Source organism: Podarcis bocagei, assembly GCF_964188305.1.
Source record: "Podarcis bocagei genome assembly, chromosome: 12".
In the NCBI taxonomy this organism is placed as follows: Eukaryota; Metazoa; Chordata; class Lepidosauria; order Squamata; family Lacertidae; genus Podarcis; species Podarcis bocagei.
Window position 1 is genome coordinate 15,884,838 of NC_138137.1, and position 27,910 is coordinate 15,912,747.

Consider the following 27,910-nt stretch of genomic DNA (forward strand, 5'->3'; position numbering starts at 1 on the left):
CGCGGTGACGTCGCGGGAACGCGGCGGAGGTCCGTGGGTGTGTGTGTGTGCGCGCGCGCGCTCGGGAGCGAGCCTCCCTCACTGGACGAGAGCAGCGCGAGCCGCAGGAGGAGGAGAAGACCGTTTCCGTCCGCTCGCTCGCTCAGGCGGAGGCCGCTCGCCTCGACCCTCCGGCGCGTGTGGTACCTTCGCTGAGGAGGAGAAGCCGAAGAAGAAGCCGCCGCTGCCGCTGTCCATGCGGCGCTGGGGAAGGGAGCCGAGGGCCGCGGCCGGCGGCCGGTGCCGACGCCCGGGAGTAAGTTGCTGAGGGGCGCCGAGGTATGAGGCGCTGGGGCCGCGCCGCTCTCCTCAGGAGAAGGAATGGACGCAGAAGGCCCAGTCCCGCGGTTTTGGGTCCCCGCAGAGCCCCGTCCGCCCTCCGTGTCTCCGTCTCCATCGCATCCGCGCGCGCCCTCCGTGCGACAGGTTGGGGGAAGGGGCGTGAGTGCGCGTGCGCGAAAGATGGAGATCTGCGTGTGCGTGTTTTCGTGTGCACGTCTGAACGGCGAGCGGAGAGAGAGAAAGAGAGTGGCGGGATGGAGTATCAGGTACGCTGGAGGGAGGCGGCGGCGAGGCTTGGCAATGCTACGCATCCGGCATTTCCACCTCCTTGCCAAGCCGCTTCTGGAAAGGAGGCTGGAGCTGAGTTCAAAACACCCCCTCCCTCCTTTCTTGGACGTCGCCAGCGCTCTTCTTTTTCCCTCCCTTCCCCTCCAAATCCCCTGCAGTATTGAGGAGAGCGAGCAGATCCCTGGATCCCTCCTCACGGCTATATATTCCTCAGGCTTACGGGGTGGCTGAGAAGTTCTTGCACCCGAGCTGCAGACCTGTTTGGTGGTGGGTAGTTGGGGGGGGGATGACGGTGCATCTTATTTCTGCAAGCCGGAGACGGAGCCAACAGGTTTGTCCGGAGCGTTTAATGTGGCCGCTCCCCCCCCCCCCCGATGCTGCAGAGTGTATCTGCCACAAAGGAAAGAGCTTGGCATCCCTTCCCTCCCCCCCGTGGAAGGGCTTTTTTGCATCGGGTTGTCATGCCGAAAACACATTATGGCATTGATGATCTCTTTGGCAAACAGCCATTTTTCTGAGCTGTATCAACTTCTGCTTTATATGCCAACACAGACATTAAGCTGTGGGGGGGGGGGTTGTTGTTTAAAATACGTTTCTCCCCTCTTGGGCTGTTAGCAGTAACGGAGCAGGTAGGTAGAAAGACATGGTATTTGTCTCACTGAGAATGATTATGGCACTGAATGGTTGAAAGGAAAACCACTGTATTGACCAGAATGATGGAAATTTACCATGATTAATTTCAGTAAGGTCCTTTATCAGTATGTGCACTATTATGAATTGTTTTGTTATTAATGCCTTGTTTCTTGAGTAGACCCTGGAAGTACTGTATGGAAGCCACTTTGGGAAGGGAGTACCATTAGAAGGCAGCATTGAAATCTTTTAAATAAATAAATTGAAGGAGAAGTTTCATGTGGCTTGTATTTTGAAGCTTGCTCTTATATATTTAGGGACTGGAAATAATTTATTTGACTACTAAGGTAGTTAGAGCTTTAAATATTGCTTTGCTACAGTCTGCTAGTATAGATATGAATTCTTTTTAAAGAATGTGAGTCCAGATCTGTTTAAAGCCTGCCCTCTAGTGCAGCCACTCTTACTCATTTAGGCTGCTGTGTTTATATAGCAGTTTTTGGGAATTCATAATAATAGATAATTGGTGTAGAAAATGAGAACAGGCAAGAGTTTTGAAGTATGCATTTTCAATTCTTTTCCCAAGCTATAGAAAACACGTAGAAAGTCTCCACTAAGGAAACACACTGATGAGTATTAAAATTGGATAAGTTTTGCATCATTTGCCACTAATATTGTTGCCCCATGGAGTAAGATGAATAGTGATGATGCATTGTCATTTTTCACATTGATAATTTCTCCCAGAAATGTACATTTTTGCTTTTTGTGTGACATATTCAATGGTTATCATACAGTATCTAAAGAGAAGAAATGTAACCATGCATTTTGTACACTGCTTGTTTTTGTAGAGTACCTGATGAAGGTATTGAACTGGAAGAACTGGAACAGCTATTGGTTGAAATAACACCTGAATGGTTGAACAAATTCCTTTTAGTTCCCCAGATAAATATATGCCAATATAGCTTTAATGATGTAGAATTAAACAAAATAGAAGATTTAGAGCCACAGTTAACTTTACTGAAATTTTTAGGCAACCAGGTCATACTTCCTAATTAAATCTACTGACTAGGAAAAAAAAGGCACCCATCACTGATATTTTAAAGGGATAAGTAGAGATTGCAATAATGTCCTTTCTTTGAGTCTGTCTGGAATGCTCAGAAATCACTTTTTGACAAGGGGCTTTGTATTCTGATAATTCCACTAGCTCTTCTGCACTGGAATTTAATTTTATCAGCTTGCACCTCTGGCCTTCCAGTGCTCTAGAAACAATTTCCGTATGTCTGTTTGCACCACTATTTCATACCTTTCTCTCTGTTGTGCCTGATGTCACCTTTGTATCTTTCGTTGCTTATTTCACACAAGCGCAAGAGAGAGGTACCTTCATGGTATTCTTTCTCCCCATTCCCAAATTCATTTCACAATTCTGTTTCCCATTGTATTGTCTCCATCCTGCATTATTTGGGGTTGAATACTTAAGTTATTAGAGAGACTTTATGGGGCAGGTCATTTGTCTTCCGCCTTTCTGTGAAATGATGGTGAGTAAGATGTACAAGGTCATATTGTGCACAATAAATGAATGCCTTAACAAGCACTTAAGGTGCCTAATAATGTTTGACACACACATGCCTTTGTGTATTTTTTATTAACATTGAAATTGCATAAAACCTGTAGAGCAGGCTTCTAATTAAGCAGTTGCCTGTGGTAAACTTCCAAGTGACGGGGTGAGATGTGCTTCTTCCGAAACCTTTGTGCTACTGCTTGTCCCCTATGCACACTGCTGTAATACAGTGCTTTGTTACCCTACTTGTTGAAACTTAGGACTTCACCAAGTGACTTTCTGGTCCCCTTTCTTTCTCACAATTAAGGAAGAGGGCAATACTTTTAACCCACCTTTTAAAGACCTGATTATTGTTGGTGTACCTGTACAATTGCACACTTGTTTTGTGGAAATAGGTTGCAGAGCCAGCTCCGTGTATAAAAGTAATGCAAAAATTCATTCAATACAGCATATTGGATTTTCTGTATGAAGTGCTTTGAAGACACTTTAAATGGGTCAAGGCTTGGGAGCAGGACAATAGAAGATGACAATAGTTTTGAGATTTTCTTTCTTTAATAGTTCAATTCACGCAGTTCATCTAGATAATGTCACAACAAAATGTGGGGTGGATCCAGTTAGTGAATTCATGGTTTGAAACAACAGTCTAAAACAGATGTGATGCAGGAATTCTGTGATTGGAATCTTTGGCTTTATTTAAAAAGACTCAATGGGGGATTTGGATCAAGGTTGTGACACTTGAGTTGTGTGTTTAACCCTTTCCTCTGTATCATTTGACCCCTATCTGAACTGACCCCTTGGTTCTTTATCCCTGTGGGGTGAATTGGCAGGTACTTTAGGAGGGGAAGCCAGATGAAGAAAAAGTGTAGATGGAAAACAGGAGTCCATCCCGCATCACTGCAAGTCAAGATCAAAGTCCCCTCCCCCCCATGACTGTTGTTAATACTTTGTAAAACTATGAGAGATCCTAACCATATATTTCCCATGCCGCATCTGTTGCTGACATCTTACTAAGAATTTTGAGTAATGGCAGGAATAAGTTTTACATGGTAGATATACAGAACTTGCCACACATCATGAAGATGCTATCCATTGTAGGTTTGCAGCTGATTATTTAGCCTGATTCTGCAGGGAGAGGATACTCAAACTTTATTATCATTCACAATATATACAAGAAATGAAATGAAATGTGATTAATAAAGGCAAAAATGCCATTATAAGAGAAATTTTGTGCCAATTGTACAAATACAAGTTATTGGATCACAATTTTCTGCTAGTCCACCTGCCCATGTATACAAGTGTAAGCAGCTTGTAGCTCTTGTAAATGACTCATTTTCTACCAACTTGCAAAAAAGCTCCCCTTTCTGTTCATCTAGAGGCAGTTATTATGCACCATAGGTGGGTGCAGTAGTGGTATATCTTAAGATTAGAAAATGTGCCAGAACTAAGAACTGTTAATCTTGAAATTTTTCTATCTTTGGTTGTTTACTGCTCCTTTTTGGAACCGGCACGCAAAGCAACTGTAATATTTAAACCTAATATTGCATCAACTGAAGTCAGGCACCATGTCCCATGATTCCTCAAAGCATTAAAACAGTACTTAGAAGACAGCAATATAGAAAACTACTGTAGGTGTATTAAACTTTAAAGGTTTGTACAGGTTGAGTGTTGGGATAAGCTCCTGAATTCATCCATTATAGCTGCTACTCAGGATGTCAACATTAGACTCACTCTCTTTTTATTGGTCCATATGAACTTTGGAGTGGTAATCTATATGCCTAATACATACCACTGATTTCTGTGAGATTTATGCACATATTTGATTGTATGTTAGCCATATAATTCCTGAAGGAGAACTTAAGTATTTTTTTCCCCTTAGGGAATAAGGGAAGAAGAATGCGAATCTTTCCTCAGAACTGGATATGGAAGTATCAGCAGATGAATCTATGGAAAACATGAGGAAAAATTGAAACTACATGAGCAAAGCATAGATAAGATGATACCTTTGGAGAGGGCAGTACCATGGTTGGTAGATTTCATTTCTGATTTATTAAAATGTAGTTTTTTAAAAATTACTTCACTGCAGTGCTTGTGAAATTCCTCTGGAGGTATTGCAGTTATATCATGATTTCCAAGCAGTTTTGCTAGTGTAACAATTAGTATTATGCTTTAAATTGATTTTATAAAATGTGCACAATGGATTGATTTGGATTTTTTGTTAAGGCATGTTTTAGGCTTATATGAGAGCAAACTGAAATATACCTTCAGTTTCGTTACACACCCCTTCTCTAGTGAGGCTGTGTGAAGCAGTATGGATGCATTCACTTCTATTTTAGATTAGCTGCAACTTGTTGTTGTGTCTGAACTTGAATAAACTGTACCTTGACTATGGTTTGTTGAAACAAACAAACCTCAAACCAGTTTATTAAACTGGCTTGTTTCAACTAACTATAGTTTAGATTAACCAAAGGTTAGAGTTCAGATGGCCTGCTAAACTGTTATATAAAACAGTAGCTCCTGATCTCTTCATGGCCATGCTAAACGGGGAAGTATGCAGATTTGAGGCTAGCTGTAGCTTATTCTCATAATGGTTAAACCATGGTTTCACATTGTGTCTGAATGCAGTCCATATGTCATGAAATGCGTGTGCATGTTTTTTGGCTGCTCCCTTAATACATGCAACTGTGATCCTTTCCTGATTGCTGAGCTCTTGTATTGTAATGAGGAATTAGTAAAGAAAGCATGCATATATACTTTTAAAAGAGAGATTTTTTCCCCAGATGATATCCCTGTATTAGCAGGTTAAGGGTGCTTACAGTGGTTGGGAACAAGCATTTTCTGTGGAGAGACTCTGCATTTCCATGGAGTTCTGAAAGTTGTACACTAGCATATTAGAAACATGGAATTATAGAATTCAAAGGAACACTGGGAATGATTTGGAAAAGTGAGGTTAGAGTTTTAAATGCAATGCCATTAATTGCTACTGACAGTGATGTTGAGGACATTCATTGAAAAAAAAGTGTTTTTAAATAAGCCTGGAAAACTGAATGACTGCCAGCAGAACTAGCCAATACTACTTGTGACGGTTATACACTCTAGACATGAGTGTGGCCCACACACTCTGTACATTGGAAAGTCACATTGTGGTGCTTCATTACCGAGGGGGGCCTTGTACAACATTGTAAAATGATTACCATAGACAGACAGATGCTGGCTCTTGCAGAAATATATTAGAGTTATAGTTAGCCATGCAACATCAAGAGTCATTTTTTAGTGAAATCACTTTTGATGTAGCTGCTGTGCTTGGAAAAACTAGAGTTAGTTTCTTCCAAGGTTTTCTCAGATGTTGAAGTATACTCGAATTCTTGAAGTATAAGTACCTATTGTTTGGTTGGAAGATACCCAAAGTTTCATACATCTTAATGCATGGATGAACTATATTTTCCCATTTCCAATCAGATGGCACTAGCCCTATACAGCGATCATTATTTTCCTCCAACTCTCAGCATTAGAGCTTTCCTAAAACTTCATTTGCACATTGCCTGTAGCATCACCTCCATATAATGCGATGAATTATATGATTGCATATCATACTGATGACATTTTTACTTTGCAGATGCTTCACTAGCATAGTACATAACCACATGGGTCAAGCATGTAGATGTTGCTTGAAGCAACTATTGAGGTGGTGGTAACTACAGGGTATTTTTTATTTTGAATGGTCTAATTGTATGTTAGGTACCACAGATATTAATGTTATGCTGCCCTCATTAAATAATGAATGGCAATACTGTATGTGAATAATGTCCTTGCTTAGATTAGCTTACAACAGTTTCATCATTCTTCCCATTTAATGCATATTTTAGGCACAGGCAGTCCCAGGAAGAATTACTTTTTTTTGTATTCTTTTTTTCTTCATTCCTGAAATAAATTTGTACTTGTGTACTGAACTAACTACTCTGAAGTGCTTTGCAAAACTCTACAGCATATTTTATACATTTTTAGAGTTTAGACACATCTCAATTAGCTGTTCCAATTCTCCTTCAAGAAAGTATTTTTAAACCTGTTTTTTGGACCAAAGGCCAGCTTTTAGAGTAGGTGAAATCTTATTCTTCTTATCTTAAGTAAATGTATATTCTATAAAAAATATTCTTTTTGACTTGTAGGTACGTTTGGCAGTGAAAATGGGTTGTGCATCTGTTTCAAACACTTTCATATGAGAAGACACAATTTTTAAAAAGTTTCAGCATTACTACTTCAAGCAGTATGGCTGGTTTCAAGCGAGGGTATGATGGAAAAATTGCTGGACTGTATGATTTGGATAAAACCTTGGGGAGAGGGCATTTTGCTGTGGTCAAACTTGCCAGACACGTTTTTACAGGTGAAAAAGTAGCGGTGAAAGTTATTGACAAGACCAAGCTAGATACTCTAGCAACAGGACATCTATTCCAAGAAGTTAGATGCATGAAACTAGTGCAGCATCCTAATATTGTTCGCCTGTATGAAGTTATTGACACCCAGACCAAACTTTACCTAATCTTGGAACTTGGTGATGGAGGAGATATGTTTGATTACATCATGAAACACGAAGAAGGGCTTAACGAAGATCTGGCAAAGAAGTACTTTGCTCAGATTGTTCATGCTATATCCTACTGCCATAAACTGCATGTAGTTCACAGAGACTTAAAACCGGAGAATGTTGTCTTCTTTGAAAAACAAGGACTTGTGAAATTGACTGATTTTGGCTTCAGCAACAAATTCCAGCCTGGGAAAAAACTCACAACAAGTTGTGGTTCTCTTGCATATTCTGCTCCAGAAATTCTACTTGGTGATGAGTATGATGCACCTGCAGTAGGTAAGTCAATGAATTCAGAGCAAACTAAAGTCACTTTTATTGCATAAATTGTTTTGGAGCAAGCTGCCATTGGAAGTAAATATTTAGAAATACAGTAGGAAGATGAAAGTCCGCAAAGGTCCCTGTGTAGCTCTTCATTATGCTATTTATGTTTTAACATACTATCTAGTCCAGTGCCTTCTAGTTTGGAGTTGATGCAGTTAGGCTTGTTGGTATGTTATTTTATTTTTTAATTTTTTTTTGTTAGGAGTATTTGTGCATCCTTGATAATGAACATGGTTTGTTTGGAGGAATTTACACTAGAAATACAAAGTGTCCGAAGGTTTCCAGCTGGAACTAAGAGATCTAAATTATGACAAGCTATACTAAAGGAAGGGACGCGGGTGGCGCTGTGGGTAAAACCTCAGCGCTTAGGACTTGCCGATCGCATGGTCGGCAGTTCGAATCCCCGCGGCGGAGTGCACTCCCGTCGTTCGGTCCCAGCGCCTGCCAACCTAGCAGTTCGAAAGCACCTCTGGGTGCAAGTAGATAAATAGGGACCGCTTACCAGCGGGAAGGTAAACGGCGTTTCCGTGTGCTGCGCTGGCTCACCAGATGCAGCTTGTCACGCTGGCCACGTGACCCGGAAGTGTCTGCGGACAGCGCTGGCTCCCGGCCTATAGAGTGAGATGAGCGCACAACCCTAGAGTCTGGCAAGACTGGCCCGAACGGGCAGGGGTACCTTTACCTTTATACTAAAGGAAGGGCTGTGGTTTAGTGGTAGAGCCCATGCATGAAAATCTCCCAGGTTCAATCCTTGGCATCTCCAGATAGGGCTGGGAAAAATGCCCGTAAGTCAGTGTAGACCATATTGAGCCTGATGGATCAATTGTTCTGTGTTCTTATTAATGGCTGCACTATGTTCTTATTAATGGATGCACTCCGATGTACAAGGAGTTCCTGAAAAAGCAGAGTATTTCTCATGTATTTATCAGTGAAGTCAGCTCTCTGTTTGCATTAGAACCCCAGAATGCTATGGAATGTGCTGACAGCATGTGAATACTGACAGCAATTTATCAAGTGGTGTACATACAGCCATATTTGCTCTCATGATGCAGAGAATTGCCACATCTCTGTATTTCCGATCAGTATTAGGAACATAGTAAGGCTTTCTTGTTCATAGCAGTAGCACAGAGTATTTGGTAAATGGTCTCCTGTATTCATCCAGTGTCTTCTCAAATAAATGTTTGTTTCCCCCTCAAACTGCGATATTTCCTTTTATGAACAGGATAACATCAAATATACAAGGATGATATTGGACAGCTGTAATCATTTCAGTGGATGCAAGAATTGGCAGTTAATGCCTGCAGGGAGTGTATTCTCAAGTTATCACAATCTGTTGGCACCCTATAGTTGTAACGTAGGAGCGTATTTATAAGTCTTGTGTTATATGAAGAAAATACATTAAGCAGAGTGCCCAAGGCAGAGTTGTTTCTGGCAAGTACACGTCCATTTGATGTCACTGAATGTGTTTGCCTAAGATACACAAGAGGTGCTTCAGTTCTCTGCTAGTGACTTTAGAAAAGAGATGTTGATCAGGCCTGAAAACAAACCAGAATACCACCGGGGGGGGGGGGATTGTATATCTGACATTCAGTGTCCTTCACGTGGCTATGCAGTAGGCTAATTTCATATAGTAACTGAATTATATTAGATAATTGTTTTTTTCTAATTGATGTTTTCCTAGTATTTCTCAGCTAACTTCTGAAGATGCAAGAAATGGATAGGCTTCCTGAAATTCTGTTTGTTTGTTTTTTGTTCCTATTGCTGTCAGTGTGTGGGTTGGCAGGAGCCAACTAGAGAAATGTAAATGAAATTAAGCACAGTGATGAAACGAAGCATAGTTCAATATAGATGCCCGTAACGTCCATTGACTTCTTGCTGGACCTGTATTGGGAGATTCATGAGAAACTAATTTGAACATTTCCAAGTTAATTGCGTGTTTCTGTGCACATGCATGCAGAAAATGTAGATGAGCAGCATATCAATATTTCTTCATAAAAACATTTATGATAAATGCTGGATTTGTGAATATTTAACTTGCCTGTATAAATCCCAAACAGGACTTACCAGTACTTGCTAGAAAAGGAAATATCAGTTGAGTCATGACGTGTTACAGCTTGATTGAATAAGGATTAAGATACATTTAAGGCTTTTCCTTTTAGATATTTCTGCTGGTGCATGTCTGTGTCAGCATTTAGTGTTACATTGTTTAAAACAATGTAGCCCCTATGTACATGTGAGAATTCGTTCCAGAGGTCCGTTCTAAACCTGAAACTGTTCTTAACCTGAGGTACCACTTTAGCTAATGGGGCCTCCTGCTGCTGCCGCACGATTTCTGTTCTCATCCTGAAGCAAAGTTCTTAACACAAGGTACTATTTCTGGGTTAGCGGAGTCCGTAACCTGAAGTGTCTGTAACCCGAGGTACCACTGTATGTGGGGAAAGTACAGTACAACCGATGGCTCTTTCCGGTTTTATCCTTGTGGAGGCGGTGGTGTGAACAGAGTACATTTTACAGCAAACAGTGTTGGGACATATTTATCAGAGCTTCTGGTTAGATGAATGTGGAATGCCTCCAAATAGAAATATATTTACTTTTCTCTAGAACCAGAGAGTAAAAACATATAAGGGATGTATGTAGGCGTGTTGATCTGTTAGAAGAAAATATAAAAATCACAGTAACATAATAGGACCAATTAAAATGTCTCAAAACAGTAAACAATCTTTTGTGTTTTCCTGGGGGAAGGGGAGAGATAGCTGGACATGTTGGAGCCCAAAAGACTGCAGTTTGTAAGATTCTTTAAATGAAACACCAATGGCATTGAAGCAGATTAGTACCTAGATGTAAAATGATTTCTGGATGCAGAGGCTGCTGGCACAAACACGAGTGGCTGTTCCCCCATATTTTGGAGATATAAAATCTGACGGTTACTCAAATCTTTCTCCCACAAAGATGGAAACAGAGGTCCCTTGTGAGGGAGAGAGCTGACATACATTTTACATTGGTAAAGATTGATAGAAGCCAATTTGGGTAATAAACATCGTGATTAGAAGCCATTACCTTTTATCTGAAGAGGAGACTTGGGTTTGGGAGTTATGTGCTTCTGCTTCCAATTTTGGATGCTATTGAATCATTTGCTTAACATCAGCCTCAAGAGCCAAGCCATTTGCTTAATTTTCAGCCTCAAAGTTTCTCACTATTTTTTTCTATTCTAGTTGCTCCTTATTAAGGCATTGCCCTGCTGTAAATTTTGAACTTAGGAAGGGCGAGGCACCTGCATGAACTGTTTATAATTGGGTGTGTAAATTATGCAGGAAGAATTTAGGTGTTTTAATTATATCTTAGAGTAATTTACTAAGTTGACTAGTTAGCTAGATGTCTAACACTCTAAACTTCCATATGGAAATGGTTATTCTGCTCTTGTCTCAGGCTCTTTCTTCAGTAGTAAAGGAATAAAAGTTACCAGTTACTCCAGTTTGACTCCATCCCCATTTCCTCTTGCTGTGTTGTAGCATTATTCATTCTAGTTTTAGTCTCTAAGGGCATTGGTCTTCAGCTGATAGATCATTGTATGGTTGAAGACCAATGCCCTTAGAGACTAAAGCTAAATTGAAAATAATGCTACAACACAGCAAGAGGAAACAGGGATGGAGCTAAGAGTGCATTGTAAGGGTGCAGCTTCATTTGTTTGTTTTTAAGGAAAAATAGAAGAGGAAAAAGAATAGAGATGCTTATATGGTAGCAAATTAGAAGTTGATTTTTTTAAAAATAGATGTGGCTTCAAATTTTGAAAATTTGATGATTACTTTTTACCAGGTAGTAAAAAAAAAGGTAGTTTTCTCTTTTAGAAGGATTGACTTGTGGGTTGTTTAAAAAGACATTGCATTGCCTTTCAGCCTTACCTCATACAGCTATGTTACTTCGTATATTTTCTATATCAGCACAGGTCCTTGGAACACTTATGGTATGGGGGTAGATGTAGAATGATTTTTTGGGGGGGGTAGCTTGGTCATTTCCTTGAGAGGAGGTAGGACATATCAGTACCTAGAGTTAAATGTTTGTACCCTTCTACAAATAAATACTTTTTATTAGTACATTGGCTCTACATCAAGTAGTCGATCACTGTACTAATCAACAAACCATAAATGGAAGTTGAAGAGTTCAAACATAGTTTATTGAAAGCCAGAGAGATAACAGCAAGAGTCTCTCTCTCTCTCTCTCTCTCTCTCTCTCTCTCACACACACACACACACACACACACACACAGCATTCTAAGTGAACTCCACATATGAGCCTTTACAATTGTGTGATGGTCTTCTGTAATAAGATTCTTTGAGAAAAACAGAACCTTTAGGAATATGTACCATATTTTTCCATCTATAAGATGCTCCCTAATTTTTGACATTATTTTTTAGGGGGAAAACCTAGTCTTATACATGGAAAAATACGGTATTTATTGGGATTTTTTTACCCACAGGGTAGCGCTGTGGGTAAAACCGCAGTGCCTAGGACTTGCCGATCGTATGGTCGGCGGTTCGAACCCCCGTGGCGGGGTGAGCTCCCGTCTTTCGGTCCCAGCTCCTGCCCACCTAGCAGTTCGGAAGCACCCTTAAGTGCAAGTAGATAAATAGGTACGGCTTTATAGTGGGATGGTAAACGGCGTTTCCGTGTGCTGCGCTGGCTCGCCAGAGCAGCTTCGTCACGCTGGCCACGTGACCCGGAAGTGTCTTCGGACAGCGCTGGCTCCCGGCCTCTTAAGTGACACGAGTGCACAACCCTAGAGTCGGACACGACTGGCCCGTACGGGCAGGGGTACCTTTACCTTTAAGCCCAAAAGGCTTCAATAAAAACAAGACGGTTCCTGCCTTCAGAGTTACAATCTAAAAAACACCGCATAAAGAAGGAGATCAGGAGAGAAGAACAAGGACACTCAGGAGCTGTTTCTTAAAAGTTAACAAAGTGGTTTTTATACTGATCAGCCACAATGGAAGCTGGGAGGCAATCTGGTCTCAGCAAAACTGATCAGAGTGTGCTTTCCTGTATCTCACTCTTGCTGCAGTCTGATGGTGTAAATGCCGCTAGCAGCATTCGAAACTGGGAAAGAAAAGCAAGGCTTCACACAGTACCTGGAACCTAGGTTGTAGGGTGCCAAAACACAGTTTCTAGGCGCATTTGAAGCTCTTGCAGACAATCAGAAGTCGTGGAAGCCACGTCAGACGTTCGGGTTCCAAAGAACATTCGCAAACCGGAACAATCACTTCCAGGTTTGCAGTGTTGAGCCGAAACGTTCAACTTGCAAGGCATTGGGCTTCCGAGGTACGACTGTACAGATAATTCATTCAGATTTTCTGTAGTTTCCTTATGTTCCTTTCAGTATACCTCATCACCTCTTCATCCATTGTTCAAGTGCCTACCTAGTTGGTCTCTTGCTTTTTTAAAGACAGTAGCTAAAGACATTATGATTTTCGATCTTAATGTTTTTAGTGATGTGTGCCTCAAATTCTTTTTAGGCACCCTTTATTGTCTGCTTGTGTTCAAATTTGTGTTCCATATTATCATTTGGGCAAAACCTCAGTTTTCTGAGTGAAGCATTCTTGCTTCTAATAGCTTCCTTGACGCTTGTTTCTTTAACAACATTGGCATCCTTGGATTTGGTGGTATCTTTTCTGATAAACTGAATACATTCTAGCTGAGCAATTGTTGTGGCTTTGTGGGAAGATTTTCCCTTTCAATTTTGTTTAATTAGCCAATCTATGACCTTTTAAACTGTGTGCGCGCACAGGGTGGAGGGGTATTGTTTGCTACTGTGGTATGTATTCCTTGGATAGGGGCAATATAGAAATTTAATAAATAATAATAATAGTAATCTTTAAAATAAGGGGACTTGTAAAAGATTATTATTCTGAAGTCAAATGTGATTATGTTGAATTTTTTGACAATTGAATACTTATGCGTGTTGGATTTCATAGCACTGTGGTCACTAGTTCCAGTTGGTTTCAACAGTGTTTGAACTTCTACCAGGTCCTGAGCAGCATCCATAGTTTTTCCTCCTTTGGTGGATTCCATGACCAACTGTTCCAGGGCACTATATTGAGGCTAATGAAAAATGCATATTTTTGTGTGACCAGAATATTCATCTAACAGTCTCTGTGATTACAATTGAAGGCATCCGTTACTATGTTTCCTGATTTTCACCCTCCATCTCAAGATCACTATGAGCATTTTGGTCAGGGAAGTATCAGTATGTCCTTAGTACAGTCAAACCTCTGTTCCCAAATGGCTCCGTTTTGGAACGTTTTGGCTCCCAAACGCCGAAAACCCGATAGTAAATGCTCCTGTTTTCGAACATTTTTCAGAAGCTGAACATCTGATGCAGTTTCCGCATGGATGCAGGAAGCTCTTGCAACCAATCGGAAGCCACACATCAGTTGTCGAACATTTTGGAAGTCTAACGGGCTTCCAGAATGGATTATGTTTGACAACTGAGGTTTGACTGTACTAAATTACTTCTGGAGCCTGGTATTGCCACCCACAGAAATTTTTGGTGGGGTGTGTGTCTACTCCGTTTAAGATTTATAGTTTGTATGCCAAAGAGACATAATCAGTGGTCCTGTCAGAATTATTTTCACCCTCATCCTCTAGGTATGATACATTCCGAATAGGATGCTATCCAGCTTCTTTCAGCTTTCCTCCAGGATTAAGTTCAAAAATTGGTGTGCAACTTCTGACATCAAGCATTGGATCCTACCCAATTGCTGCATTAAATTACAATAACTTCATTTAGAGATTCCAGAGTGTTTGTGGATATTCCATGCATCCAGAAGCCTAATTTGAGTACAGAACTTTCAATTACGAAAATAAATGAGACAGCAGGCCTCAAGCTTTGTACGTGTATCGGAGCCCCATAAAACTTTTGATCTGAAGCGATTGTTCAAGTCACATAGTATATATCTTGTTGGGACAATTATAAACTCAGTTGCATTGCTTTGGCAGCAGAGAAATGAATGAAAAATAAGAGATACAGTGGTACCTTGGTTGTTGAATGGCTTGGCTTCCAAACAATTCGGCTCCAGGACACCACAAACCCAGAAGTGTGTGTTCCAGTTTGTGAACGTTTTTCAGAAGCCGAACGTCTTCCGCAGCTTCCGCTTGAGTGCAGGAATCTCCTGCAGCCAATTGGAAGCCGCGCCTTGGTTTTCAAACCATTTTGAGAGTTGAAATAACTCCAGGACGGATTAAGTTTGACAACCAAGGTACCTCTGTATTTGGTTCTACCTTCAGTCCAAAATTGGTGCTACCACACTAAATTGCTTAACTTCTCTGAATTCATGAGACAGTTGTGCCTTATTTCCTGTCAACATGACCTTTTTATGATGACATCTTGAATTTCTTGTCATCCCGTCATTGTGTGTGACTTTTTTTAGTGCAACTCATTTCCTGAACTGTACCTGCACTGTCATCAGTGGCATAACAGTAAACCGAACTTGGATCACTTTGCAGGCCAAGCACTCTGTAGCAACAGCACAGACAGGAAATCCTCTCCAAACCAGAAAGGAAGGGGGCAAGAAAGAGTGAGAACATCATCACAGTGGATTGCTGGGGTGGGGTAGACCGTGGGAAAGACATTGTGTAAAAGTGTAGTTGAAACTGTTGAGCCTGATCTGTAGTGGTCTGTCTCCACTGCTTTAATACTGATTTTATGTGAAAATGACATTTTGAATTATTTAAGTGATTACTGCAGTTAAGAATTTGGATAACCTCACTTCCCAAAATGTAAGACTCAAACCTTTCCACTGTTCAGTTCAGCACAACATTGTAATATGCTAACAAAATGAAATGGTGTAACAGGTGTTTATTATAGCAGTTCAGATTAAAATCAGCAATTATTTTGGGTTTACATAAAGCCCACAACCCCCTTGCTCAGGCTTTGTGAATTACTTGTGGGTCATGACCCACAGGTTGCAAAACACTGTTTTAGAGACTTAGAAATTGAGAAGGCAAGCATCTGCTGTGATGCTGGAATTGCTTCAAAACGCCTTAGAAATACGATGTGATTATCAGCTTCTGTAAACCATGAAGATCTGGTCTCACAAGGAGCAATTTCTGAATGTTTTAGGCCTTCACTATGGGATTTGTGGCCTAATATTTTTGTTTGGAGTTTTTGTGTGTGAGAGAGAAAACTGTCCTTTTTCCCCCTGTATATGTAAATACAAGCCAAGTCTTGGTGCTCTCTCCTCACTAGATTTGAGATGAGCATGGCAGGGGCAGTCAGTGACGTGGCTTGGTTTCCATGGCAGTGACTTGATGTTATGTAAGGAAGTTGCATATACACTGGCTGGTTGTCATGGTTCTAAGAATCGTACTCAAACAGCTCTTTCTCAATCGGATTTTTTTCAGTAACATTGAAGGTACACAGGTGCTGACCAACAACATTTAACACATTCTTATTTGTGTGTCTGTCACAATTCATATAGCCCGCTAGTCCTTAAGAACAGCGTCCTATTTTGAGAGAAGGAATTTATTTTTAAAACCACAGAATGTCCCTGCACAGTTCTCATTCAGATCCTCTTCCTGAACATATTTTGTGCAATTCTAAATCCACTTTTTAGGGAAACAAACATTGATTCTTGCTAACAGTGCTTTTTCACTTGACGTCGTTCCAGATTTTTTGTGAAGATATGCTGCCAGGCTATTTACATAGGCTAGCAACAAATAGAAAAGCTTAAAAAAAACAAAACACCAACTGCTTCTAATGTTGGGAGTTCTTAAAATGACCGTTAAGTTCCCAAGGGAAATGGGACGGTACCTGGAAACAAAATCTTGCTTACTTTAGACTTGATGGCTAGCAACAGGGGTATAAACAATGTTGTTTGCATTTCCTCCTATTGTATTCTTTCCTGTACAAACTTCGCTCTTAAAATAGTATGGTAAAATTGTGATAATTTTCAAGCTGTTAAGTATTGTTTTAAATGCTTTAGCAGTTTTCCATTATACCCATTTTCAACCAATAGTTGATTTTATTTTTATTTTTATTTTTATAGGTTAATGTGTTGCATGCAGGGCACAATAAAGATGTGTTTATATATATATAAACAAAGGTGAATAATTTGTCTGGGGAGAGGGGGAAATAGTATCTAAAAAATTAAAATCTGCACCCACCAAGGTAATAACTGTGGCAGCATTGATGAATATAATCTTCACATTTCCACTATTTATTTCAGTGAGCATATGAAGCTGCATTTCATCTTTCTGTGTATAAGGGATTTGTGGTATTATGCTGCTCAGTTTTGAACAATTAAAATGTTGGTTCAAATTAACTATGATAGGAAACTAATTTCCCCCCCTGTGCCGGTTGCAATAGGTTGTTTTTCAAGTACAATATTTTTAAAATCTTGTTACAGATATATGGAGCCTGGGAGTTATCCTTTATATGTTGGTATGCGGGCAGCCACCATTCCAAGAAGCAAATGACAGCGAAACTTTGACAATGATCATGGACTGTAAATACACGGTGCCATCACGTGTGTCCAAAGAATGTAAAGAGTAAGTGAAATGTCGAACATAATGTATTGAAATTAAAATCATAACACTGACCATTCAGCCGATGTGGTGATTAGTTAGGAGTAGCACAGGGTTAGATCCCAGGTAATCCCAGCTCATCCATTATTCTCACTTCAGGACTGTGGTCCAGGAACTATTCTTTCAGCCCTCATAGGGTTGTAATGATAATGAAATAGAAGAACCATATATCCTACCTTGAGCTCCCTAGATAAATATGAAGTTTTTCTTCATTTTTGAAATGGTTTGCTTCTTTAAACATCACCCTTTATCACATTCATTAAATGTTTGCATGTTGATGCTCTACAGGAGAGGGGTAACTTATTCGAAGCTGAGGTCCAAACGGGAAATATTAACTTGATGGTTGCTTTGAAGCTGTGCATATCTACTTTCATCAGTGTGATGGATGCAAAGTCTATGTACAGATAAGAAACATTTTCAAAGCTAAAGGAATACCTTTTCTCCCTTTACCATTTTCATTGCCAAAGCCTACAAAGCCCTCCTGTCAGCAGTACTTGGCTGCTGTTGTCAGTTGAAGAATACATTGATAACTGGAAACGTGAAACCCTGTAAACTATTTTTTATTGAGTGATTTTCTATATTCACATGGCCCATTGTAGAATAGTAATTTGTTAATAAAACAGAAGACAGTTTAAGAACTCAAGTCTATTCAATAAACATTGTGAAGTCTGTTGGAGCTGGGGGAAAATAATTTGTTTTTTAATTGCATTTCTGGTTTTAGTAATTTTGATTGCTTTTTATGACTTGACACTTGCTTAACACAAGTCCATAGCCATTCTGTGACTTCTGTAGACAGGTAAAAAAAAACTAATAAGTGGAAAGTAATCCCAAAAACAATTCTACCGTGTCATAATTCTATGACTGCTTCAGAGCCCCTTAGTTGCAGTTTTAATTTTGTCTTGTCCTTCAACTGTATGCATTGTTTTGTTTTTATTTTTCCCGTACCTCTGTTTGTATTATGTATGTGTAAGGAGCATCAAGAGAGACATGAAAACAGTCACGGTAGATAAGCTAGTTTGCCATCTAAACAAGCAAGCAGACATCCATACTTTCAAATTTGTTTGTAGATGTCTGTAGAAACTTACTTTTAAACTTGGGGAATGACGACACCCCTTGGATGCTTGGGGAACATTTTCCTACTGTGATGATGCTAACATACTTATAGAGCTGTATCTTTGTTCCCAGCTTAATCACACGAATGCTACAAAGAGACCCAAAACGAAGGGCATCTTTGGAAGAAATTGAAAACCATCCCTGGCTACAAGGAGTTGATCCATCGCCTGCAACCAAATATAATATTCCTTTGGTTTCATACAAAAATCTATCCGAGGAAGAGCACAACAGCATCATACAGCGAATGGTTCTGGGAGACATCGCAGACAGAGATACCATAGTAGAGTAAGCCACCCTTTTCTGTTGTGTTTACATTCGAGGATTGCAATTCCAATTTTGTTGTTACAAAGAGCACAAGAAAATCCTTTTCTGGGTCAGGTGGATGTCACCTTAGCCCAGCGTTCTGTTTCCAGCCATTACCAGCCTTAAAAGTAAAGCTGAAGGCAAGCAGCTTGCCCTGATTTACGCCCACTGGTATTCAGAGGAATAATTGCAGATGCAAGATTTATCAAGCTTTTGTATGTATCTTTGTAAGCTAAAGTGGCCCACGACAAATTAATTCATTTACAGAACATGTCAAAATATCAATAACTTTTTGGAAATAAGTTACCAAGTCTGGCCAAAGAGGAGCCCTGTGTAAAGCCCAATAATCAAATTGTCATTCATATTCTATTCAGTAGCTTGAGTTTTCTTTCTTCCTCGGTCTCTGGGCAATGGCCTTAGCAGCAGTTTCCTTTTCTCCCATGTCTAGTTGATTGGGGATGGAGAGTATGCAGCAGCAGGCCAGAGAGTGAGGCACCCTGGTTATGACATGCACCTTGTTCAGTCGTGTCCTGTTCTTTATGCACTAGTATCTGGCTCCCAGCATCCTTAGCCATGCTAAGGAAACACTGGGTTATTGGGGGTGTAGGGTGTTGCTTAAAGGAGTAGGTATTTCCACTATGTGGCTTCTTCCTAGTGTAAACCGATTTTAAATTGTATGTTTGGTTGTAACCCAAACATTAACTTTATATGTTCAGCTGCTGAATAGTGCAAGTGGCAATGTTGGAGACAGGCCCAATACAGAAGCCACTGAGTTAACAAGTGGATGCTTTAAAACAGTTGAAACAGGAATTTGTATCTGCTAAGAAGCCTGCTGTTAATGCCTAATGACTAAATAGATGAACACATTGTCCGTTTGGCTATGGAAGATCCTTGATCAGTGACAGATTTAAATGTAACATATCGCCTGTTTGCAAATTGATTTTATTTTGGTGCTTTGCCTCTCTCCCCTGTGTAGTGCTAGGCAGTGGCTAGCTGGCAACAATGCTCCCGTGAGCTGAGTTGGGGGAGAATGTGAGGAAAGTCCATGCTATTAAATGAGACTGCTCTCCTGCTTTCAAGGCAAGCACTTGATAAAGTCTCAGTCAACACTGACAAAGTTTGTTTCCCTGGGGTTGCCTCTCCCTGCTGTGAGAGGTCATTGCAGGGAGGCAGTGGAGACACTCCCAGTCTCCTAATCTCAGCAATCGTAGTCACAAATGTATGTATCAGGAGCTCAGACTGGAAGAAGAAAATTCCTTTGTTTGAGCAGACTATCTGTAAAAGTAAAGTATACTTATATCTGACAGCTGCAAAAGGTTACTGAAGCATAGACTGGCATTCAGTAAATTACTGTGATTGGGGAAAATCTATTCAGCTTTTGGTTGCTTTCCTTAATATAGCCTAGTTTGATTATTGAACTTGCCACATTAGGTTGTCCAGTTCTTAATAAACTAAAAGCTATTTGTCAATATGTCAAAAGACTAATTTCTACTTATAGGCACTGTTCAGTATTTGCTTTGAGGTGTATTGTAAGCAGTGCTGGCTGCATGTCCAGTTTCAGAAAACTGTTGATGTATGATGTGTTCCATTTTAATTTTATTTCCCCCAGGGCTCTGGAAACCAACAAATACAATCACATCACTGCTACCTACTTCTTACTAGCAGAGCGGATTCTGAGAGAGAAGCAGGAGAAAGAAATACAAACCAGATCAGCAAGCCCAAGCAATATCAAAGCTCAGTTTAGGTAATAATTTAAAGTACTCAAATTGTACTAAATTTAAGAGTTTTTAATCAGACATTCTTTAAAAGGGCCCACCTTTTTGATAATTTTAAATAGATTGCCATGCTACTGTGGTGTATCATTGCCAAAACACTGTGTGCTCTACAGCTTCTGCACAGCTAAGTTGGTAATTTTGAAGGCATTTTGCTGCTGAAGGTTGTAAACTGTTCTGCAGGTTGGGATCTGGAAGCTTATTCACTAGCAGCACAGCCACAGAATTGGTTCCATGGAGAAATGTTCATTTTCTTTCCTCCTGTCATGCTGAAGTCGCCGTTCTTAGCCTTTCTATCATTGAATTCACAACCTAGGGTAATGTTAGGTAAGGAATATCTGAGTTCATGCTTGCCCCAGTGCAGGCCACAACTGTAACGCAGAACGAATCAGCCACTTTGTGGTGTTGTTGCAGAGTCTGCACCCTATTCCAACAGGCAGAATTTCCCATGAAGAATGAGAGCTCAGAGAGAGATGGAAATTGGTGCATCCCATTCCTGTTAGATCAGATCGGGAGACTTGTGCCTTCAGATGGTGAGGGACTACAATGTCCATCACCCCACCCACTGGCCATGCCAGCTGGGGCTAATGAAAGTTGGGAGTGTGGAGGACAACTACATATGTCTAGCTCAGCTTCGTCTAACCTGACTTGGCAGGAGCTCTCCGCCATCTTGGACAGAGATCCTTCAAGCTTTCCCTGATAAAGATCATCAGACCAGGAATGCCATGGATTGAGCATAGCACATGCATGAGAAAGTGTGTGCTCTACCACTGAGTTATAGAACTTAGCAATATTGTGGCTCTGTCAGGAACTGCAACTGGGAAGTAACTGCTGAAGCCCATACCAAAGTTCCATTGGTGAGCTTGAGGGCACTTTGTGGGAAAGGAGTAGGCAGTTGAAAAAATAAATTGCCTAGAAAGTTGTATTTTCAGAAACAGAATAGTTAAAGAAGCTGAAAGGTATAATTAGGAAGATCCCTTCAGGAAGGCAGGACTATTTAAAACCACTGCAATAGAGACTAAAATAAAATGTATACTGCAAATGAGAAGAAACACAAACAAGTCCAGAAATATGTCGCTGTGTTTCAAAAGCTCCGTCAGAGAGTATATGAAAGGCAGGAGGCCTTATTTTAAGAAATTGAAGTCTTGTCAAAAGGAAGACAATAAACAGCAAAAGTTCATGTGCCTTGCCTTCTGTGTGCTTTTAAATGCCATGTTCGGACTGGCCACACTTCTGCCTTTGTGATTTTAGCATCCTTTCGGCCTATATTTGCTCTGTTAATTTTAAAAAAAACAACACATTGGAGCAAATAACTACAGTTGGGGGGGTGATTTTTAGAGGGGAAACCATAAACGAAGGATAACCCTTGTCCTGCGGTCCCAAACTAGTTTTAGTTGTGTTCGAGGTGAGAGCAGGAGAGAGGTTGTGTTGCCAATTGTAAGCATGGAAGTATTTAAGTGTGTTTAAAATTGCATCTAGTTTGACTCCAATATTGCAGCTGCCAACCTTTGCACACTTGGGAGTAAGGCATGTTTTGCTAAAGTGGGAGTTATTCATTCTGAATGAATATGCTTTGACGAGGCTGCATGGATACAAATTCTGGAAACCCACACTTGAAACTGACAGGCAAAAAAAGTAATTGGATAGTTTTTTAGCATAGTTGTTAAATGCATCAGTCAGAAGTGATGTAGGATATAAAAAGTTTAAATACATTGCTAGGAGAAAAATATCAGCAAAGCTGATTATGTGTAATATAAATGTATGATTACCACAACCATGGAAGCTTGGACTGGAAATGTACTACTCCACAAACATATGTATTTTCAAGGATTATTTGATACCTGGGTCTCACTCTGTGTGCAAGGGGACACTGGGATATCTGCTGTGCACTTTGTTAAGTGACTTTGTGCATTTGGTTCTTATTGGCCTGATTTCTAGCTATTTTTTTTATCTGCCAGCCTGCAACTGAATACTCTGAATGAACAATTTCTTTGAAAGTCTCTGGCATTCATGGCCATGGCTTTGGAACCTGCTCTGGATAATATTTTTAAAATTTTGATTTGCCTTGCCAGTATTACTTTGGCATATTCAGAGCAGCAAAGAAGGTCTGTTTCTGCCTTAACTTTGCTTCATCTAAAACCGAGAATGTCTACATAACTTCAGTAAATATTGTGCCTTTTTAAAAAGTGGACTTGTATGTATTCTGTGCCACTTATCAGATAGTGACTTCTTGAAATCTTTTTTTTAAGGTTGAGCAGCATAAAATGATTACACTTTAATATTTTTTAAAAAGCAGATGGAAATGCCATTGAAAAGAAATGTTATTAAAACTCATTACAAAAACTGCATCTTTCCATTCAAAAAGGCATTTACCAGGGCAGCTACAAACTCAAAAAGACTGGAATCCCGTAATCTTGGGCGTGGGCATGCTTATTAGAATTTTCTACTTTTCCCCTTTACATAGCAGACTGCCATACCAGATCACAAATTACTTTTTGAAAATATTTCAATAAAATATTATTATTAATTATTCTACACCCGCCCATCTGGCTGGGTTTCCCCAGCCACTCTGGGCAGCTTTCAACAGAACATTACAAACAGAATAAAACATCAAACATTTAAAACTTCCCTAAACAGGGCTGCCTTCAGATGTCTTCTAAAAGCCAGATAGTTGCTTATTTCCCTGGCATCTGAGGAGAGGGCATTCCACAGGGCGGCGCCACTACCAAGAAGGCCCTCTGCCTGGTTCCCTGTAACATCACTTCTCGCAGGGAGGGAACCCCCAGAGAGGCTTGCCGCTGGCTGCTGCTGCTGCTGCTGCTATTGCTAGAGAAACCTCAACCCAAAACTACATCAGTTGTGCAGAACTAACTGGTAAGATCTCTGGATCATGGCCAATATGTACAAATTTAATTCTTTGCCTGCTTGGTAAATTTTAAAATCACCTTACATTTTTTCAAGTTACAGTGAGAGGAGCTTTGCTTTTAAAACTTGTACTAAAATCTTCTGTTTCCTCTTTTTTGCACCTCTCTTAGGCAATCATGGCCAACCAAAATCGATGTCCCTCAAGACTTGGAAGATGACCTTACAGCTTCTCCTCTCTCGCATGGAGGCGTTCCTCAGTCTCCAGCTCGCAGTGCTGAAAATGTTCTTAATGGTCACCGGAGCAAGGCACTTAATGATTCATCAAAGAAGGAGGACATTCCTGAATTAGCAGGACCAGCACTTTCCGTCGTTCCTTCGGTGAGCTTAAAACCTACAACTAGCGGTCGGAAGTGCTTGTTTAGGGTGGAAGAAGACGAGGAGGAGGACGAAGAAGATAAAAAACCAGTCTCCCTTTCAACCCAAGTGGTCCTGCGCCGCAAGCCTTCCGTTACAAACCGTCTGACTTCCCGGAAAAGCGCCCCGGTCCTGAATCAGATCTTTGAGGAAGGGGAGTCGGACGACGAGTTTGACATGGATGAGAACTTGCCCCCCAAACTTAGCCGTCTAAAAATGAACATTGCTTCGCCAAGCACCGTGCACAAGCGCTACCACCGAAGGAAAAGCCAGGGTCGGGGATCGAGCTGCAGCAGCTCAGAAACAAGCGACGACGACTCTGAAAGCAGGCGGCGTCTCGATAAAGACAGCGGGTTTACTTACTCCTGGCACAGACGAGATAGTAGCGAAGGACCTCCCGGCAATCAGGGAGACGGCAGCGGACAAGGAAAACCAAGCAATGGAAACGGAGGAGTAGACAAAACGAGCCCTGGCGACAACAACAAAGGGGGCGGAAGTCCTTCCAGTAGTTCTAGTGGAAGCACGAATAACAATTCGGGTTCCACTCGCAGGTGCGCTGGATCTGGAAATTCAATGCAGTTGTCTTCAAGAAGCGCGGGCGACCTGGTGGAAAGCCTCAAATTAATGAGCCTCTGCTTAGGTTCACAGATTCACAGTAGCACTAAATACATTATTGATCCGCAAAACACCATCTCCTTTTCCAGCGTCAAGGTACAGGAGAAATCCACGTGGAAGATGTGCATAAGTTCCTCTGGGAATGCAAATCCAGCTTCGTCCTTGGGCAGTATAAAATTCTTTTCTGATCAGATGTCAGACACTGCAAATGAATTAGAACGGATAAAGAGCAAGAACTTGAAAAATAACGTGCTCCAACTACCTCTGTGTGAAAAGACTATATCTGTGAATATTCAGCGAAACCCGAAGGAGGGATTGCTGTGTACCGCTGGCCAAGCTACTTGCTGTCACGTTGTTTGACAGTAATCAGACTTAACTCATTCTACTTGACATCACCAATCTTCCTTTTCTGCGCTGTGAATACTTTATTTCACTGAAACCCTTCATTGTCATTGTCTTAATATTTTTAAATGAGCTTTGAGCAGTAATTTATTACATTTTAATTTAGTTTGCTTGAAATGACAATGCATGATTTTGTGCATGCTGCTAGCCAACAAATTTTTTTTTGTTCCCAACGATAACAGGATTTGTGTACTTTTTTACATTTATAATTTTACTATAGAAAATCTGGATTACAGTAAGGCTTGTGTCCGAATCCAGTGTAAATGAAGCACTTAGTAGTTTCACATTCTGCACTTAAATGAGAGAGAGAGAGAGCGCTTTTGTTTCTTTGTGAAATGTCCAATCTTGTTCTGATCTTCTGTGTTTCCTAAACTATGTGAGATGTGGCATAATTCTGTGTGTTTGCAACAGAACCAAAGCAATAATGTTTTGATGCTGAAAACTTCTGTGAGCTTTCAGATTTCCAAGGCTTGTACAAAGCAAGGATGCACTGAGAATTTAAGAGATCTTGAACTATAATTTTTATCCCCACATCTCTTTTGTCTTAAACTATAATATGCATGAGATGGTGGCCGAAGATCTTGGTTTGTTACAGACAAGATGGGGGGGGGGGAATAGTTAAGCAGCTTCCCCCGAGAAAAATTGTACATGCAGACAATCTTTTAAAAACTGTATTACAAAGGAAAATTATAAAGTCATCTGCTTGGAGTATTTTTAAAAAAAACAATCTAAGGGAGAACACATCTGTTACTAGAGTCTATTATCATGGCAGTTGTTGGGTACAGTGCAAGACTATTTAAATTGGACCAATTTGTGTGACTTTTGAGAGGTCTTTTCCAGTAAGCTAGTTCCTGTAAATTAACTAGCCATAAGCATAGTAAAAGGCTTAACAAAGTTTCCTCCTCCTGTCTTTTACCCCACAGCATTTTGAAGCCTGCTCTCAATATTATTGATTACCTGAAGGATGTAACTGAGCATCTTAATTCCACATTTCCATTATTTCCATGTAAACAAATGACCAGGCCAGTCAAGATGGGTGTCCGTGTAGTGTGGGATATATCAAAAGTGCTCCAAAATGCAGCACTGTATCCAGTCATCTAAACCAATTGTTTAAGTAAATTTAGGTAGAGCAGAAAACAGTTGCTAGAATTTGAATAGGAGGTCTGTTCAGATCAGGAAGGATCTTATTGGGAGTGCATTAACATTGTGCATCCTAAATACACTCCACAGATCTCAAAACATGCCATGTACTGCAAATATAAAATTTAGTTTGGGGTATAACAACAGTCTTGTTTATTTCCCTTCCATAACTCTCTCTCCAAATTGAGTCAGACAACACAAGTTGCATGGATCAATTTCTTTTTACATTCTGCACAGCTCTTAGTTTTTCTCTTTTTTTTAACCCCTTGCTACTGAGATGTCAGCAGATAAATAGGCTGGCATTTTTAATGTACAAAAGGAAACTTTTGACCAGGTGAACTTGTTTGAACTTTTATCTAGAATAAAATATATTGCAGATTCCCAATTTTGGGAAGGACAAGAATGTTATTTTTTCAAGCTCTGTGCGCTGGGTCTTCAAAGCAATGCTGGTAAGTATTGATGGTATTATGTAGCAACAACCCAGGCAGGCACTGATTAAGAGACTTTACACAGTTTAGTATCTAAATGCTAGCAAAATGGTCAAGTAGAATGCATTTCATTTACCTTATAGACTGTAGAGCACCAAAGAACTGTTTTTTGTTATGATACATTCATGTTTGCTTCTTTTAGTGTGGCAAAGGATGCAATCCAAAGCATATTTACAAGGAAGTAAATCCCAGTGTGTTCAGCATGGCTTACTTCCAAGTAAACATGTTCAGAATTAGGCTGCAAATCTCAATCGTGCAGCCTATTTTATTATCAAGCTTAGGAGGGTAATATATATTTTCCCAGCAAAACAAGTTACGAATGAAACACTTTGCTTTAGTTTTGTTTTTTAAGCTTATGTTGCAATGTAGTTTTAAAACATCCTATCATACATGTATGATATCTACACAGTTGAAAGCTACAAGAACAGGCATGCCGGCGAAGCCATAGCGCATATTTCTTTGAAATTTTCTTAAGCAGGGATCTTACAAAGGGCCAGAAATATGGACAGTTCACAGATGATGGTGAACAGAGCATCTATATAAAAAGTAGGAGAAAGTTTATAAAGGGCATTGGCAATAAACTGTTGCAGCTTTTTATTTTCAAGTCTTGTAAATATTCTTTCCACACGTTATGTACAGCCTTGGAATGGCACCTTTTGACTAATCCCAGACGTTTTTTCATTCCCTCTGTTTTTTATATACAAATGTGTATATATGGTGCTCACTTTAGAACAGCAGTGTTGACCATTTATGCTGCATAGCTGTAACATAGCCTTATTTAGTTGTGTATGGTTGGTTGAAACTCTGGGTGTACAGATGTTAGCTTGAGTGTTGTCTTTTTAATCCATTTATTCACCGGTGAATGATTGTGCATGTGTTGTATGTTGTATTGCGTCATGTTAAAAGGAGGGAGAGAATAACCACTACATTGAAATATATTGGACCAAACTATTATAGAACAAGTAACAGTTTCTTGTACCCCTTAAATCTGTCTTTACAAGTTGCATATAGTCAACGTAGCATATAAATTAAATATTGTGGAAAGCAACTAGTCTTGTATTTTTCTGTATGTGTATATAATGTACCTCTAGCAACTTTATCTGTATTTAAGATGTGACAATCTTGACACAGAATTTTACAATTAGTAAAATAAAGCAGAATAAAATGGAGAAAAGCTACGTGTATTAGGGGGAGGGTACAGAAATACCAGTTGATCCTTGTCAATTGCTTCCAGCGATGTTTGGCTTTCTTCATTGTATAAACATTCATGGTGTGTGACAAATGGAAAAAAAATCCAGTTAATAAAAATGACCTCTTGATTGGTGCATAAATGATGTCCATGTCAACTTTATATGCTCTCTGGCCCTGAGGACACCAGAAGCTGATGTACTGTGACTTTTTGTCAGAAGTAAAAAACAGGATTACATTTAGAGTGGCTCTCTATGCGGTCACGCATTGGAAACTGTACACGTGCAGGAAAAATTATGGCCACTTCTGAAGTTTTCCAAAAAGCACGAGACACTCTCTCGCT

The 27,910-nt window shown here is 40.2% G+C and overlaps 2 protein-coding genes and 1 long non-coding RNA gene across 7 annotated transcripts in view; 1 reads left to right on the top strand and 2 right to left on the bottom strand.

Moving 5' to 3' along the window:
* On the top strand, positions 1-27,710 carry SNRK (SNF related kinase). Of its 5 annotated transcripts, none has more exons than XM_081164552.1 (7): positions 1-318; positions 4,671-4,816; positions 6,958-7,646; positions 17,090-17,231; positions 18,453-18,665; positions 20,293-20,427; positions 23,491-27,710. In XM_081164552.1, exons 3-7 carry the CDS (start codon positions 7,058-7,060, stop codon positions 24,707-24,709), a joined length of 2,298 nt encoding a protein of 765 aa, XP_081020678.1. In that variant the 5' UTR covers positions 1-318; positions 4,671-4,816; positions 6,958-7,057; the 3' UTR covers positions 24,710-27,710. The 5 variants fall into 5 exon arrangements, with proteins under 5 accessions (XP_081020678.1, XP_081020677.1, XP_081020679.1 ...); XM_081164551.1 differs by having other exon boundaries at positions 1-295; XM_081164553.1 differs by lacking the exon at positions 1-318 and adding an exon at positions 362-587.
* On the bottom strand, positions 21,777-23,493 carry LOC308570343. The gene is made up of 2 exons (XR_014001145.1): positions 22,855-23,493; positions 21,777-22,484 (listed from the first exon to the last, which is right to left on the bottom strand). It is a non-coding gene; the product is annotated as an uncharacterized lncRNA (long non-coding RNA).
* Positions 24,413-27,910, bottom strand: part of ANO10 (anoctamin 10) — a 94,220-nt gene continuing 90,722 nt past the window's right edge. The window contains exon 13 of the transcript XR_014000939.1: positions 24,413-24,551. The gene's annotated coding sequence lies outside the window, so the exon portion shown is untranslated. The remainder of the gene's footprint in view (positions 24,552-27,910) is intronic.

What these genes read in the sequence shown, in the direction of transcription:
- SNRK (XM_081164552.1), top strand. Translation starts at nt 7,058, where the DNA reads ATGGCTGGTTTCAAGCGAGGGTATGATGGAAAAATTGCTGGACTGTAT. An exon ending in GACAGAGATACCATAGTAGA is followed by an intron (nt 18,666 to 20,292) that starts GTAAGCCACCCT and finishes TATTTCCCCCAG; the next exon opens with GGCTCTGGAAACCAACAAAT. An exon ending in AATATCAAAGCTCAGTTTAG is followed by an intron (nt 20,428 to 23,490) that starts GTAATAATTTAA and finishes CACCTCTCTTAG; the next exon opens with GCAATCATGGCCAACCAAAA.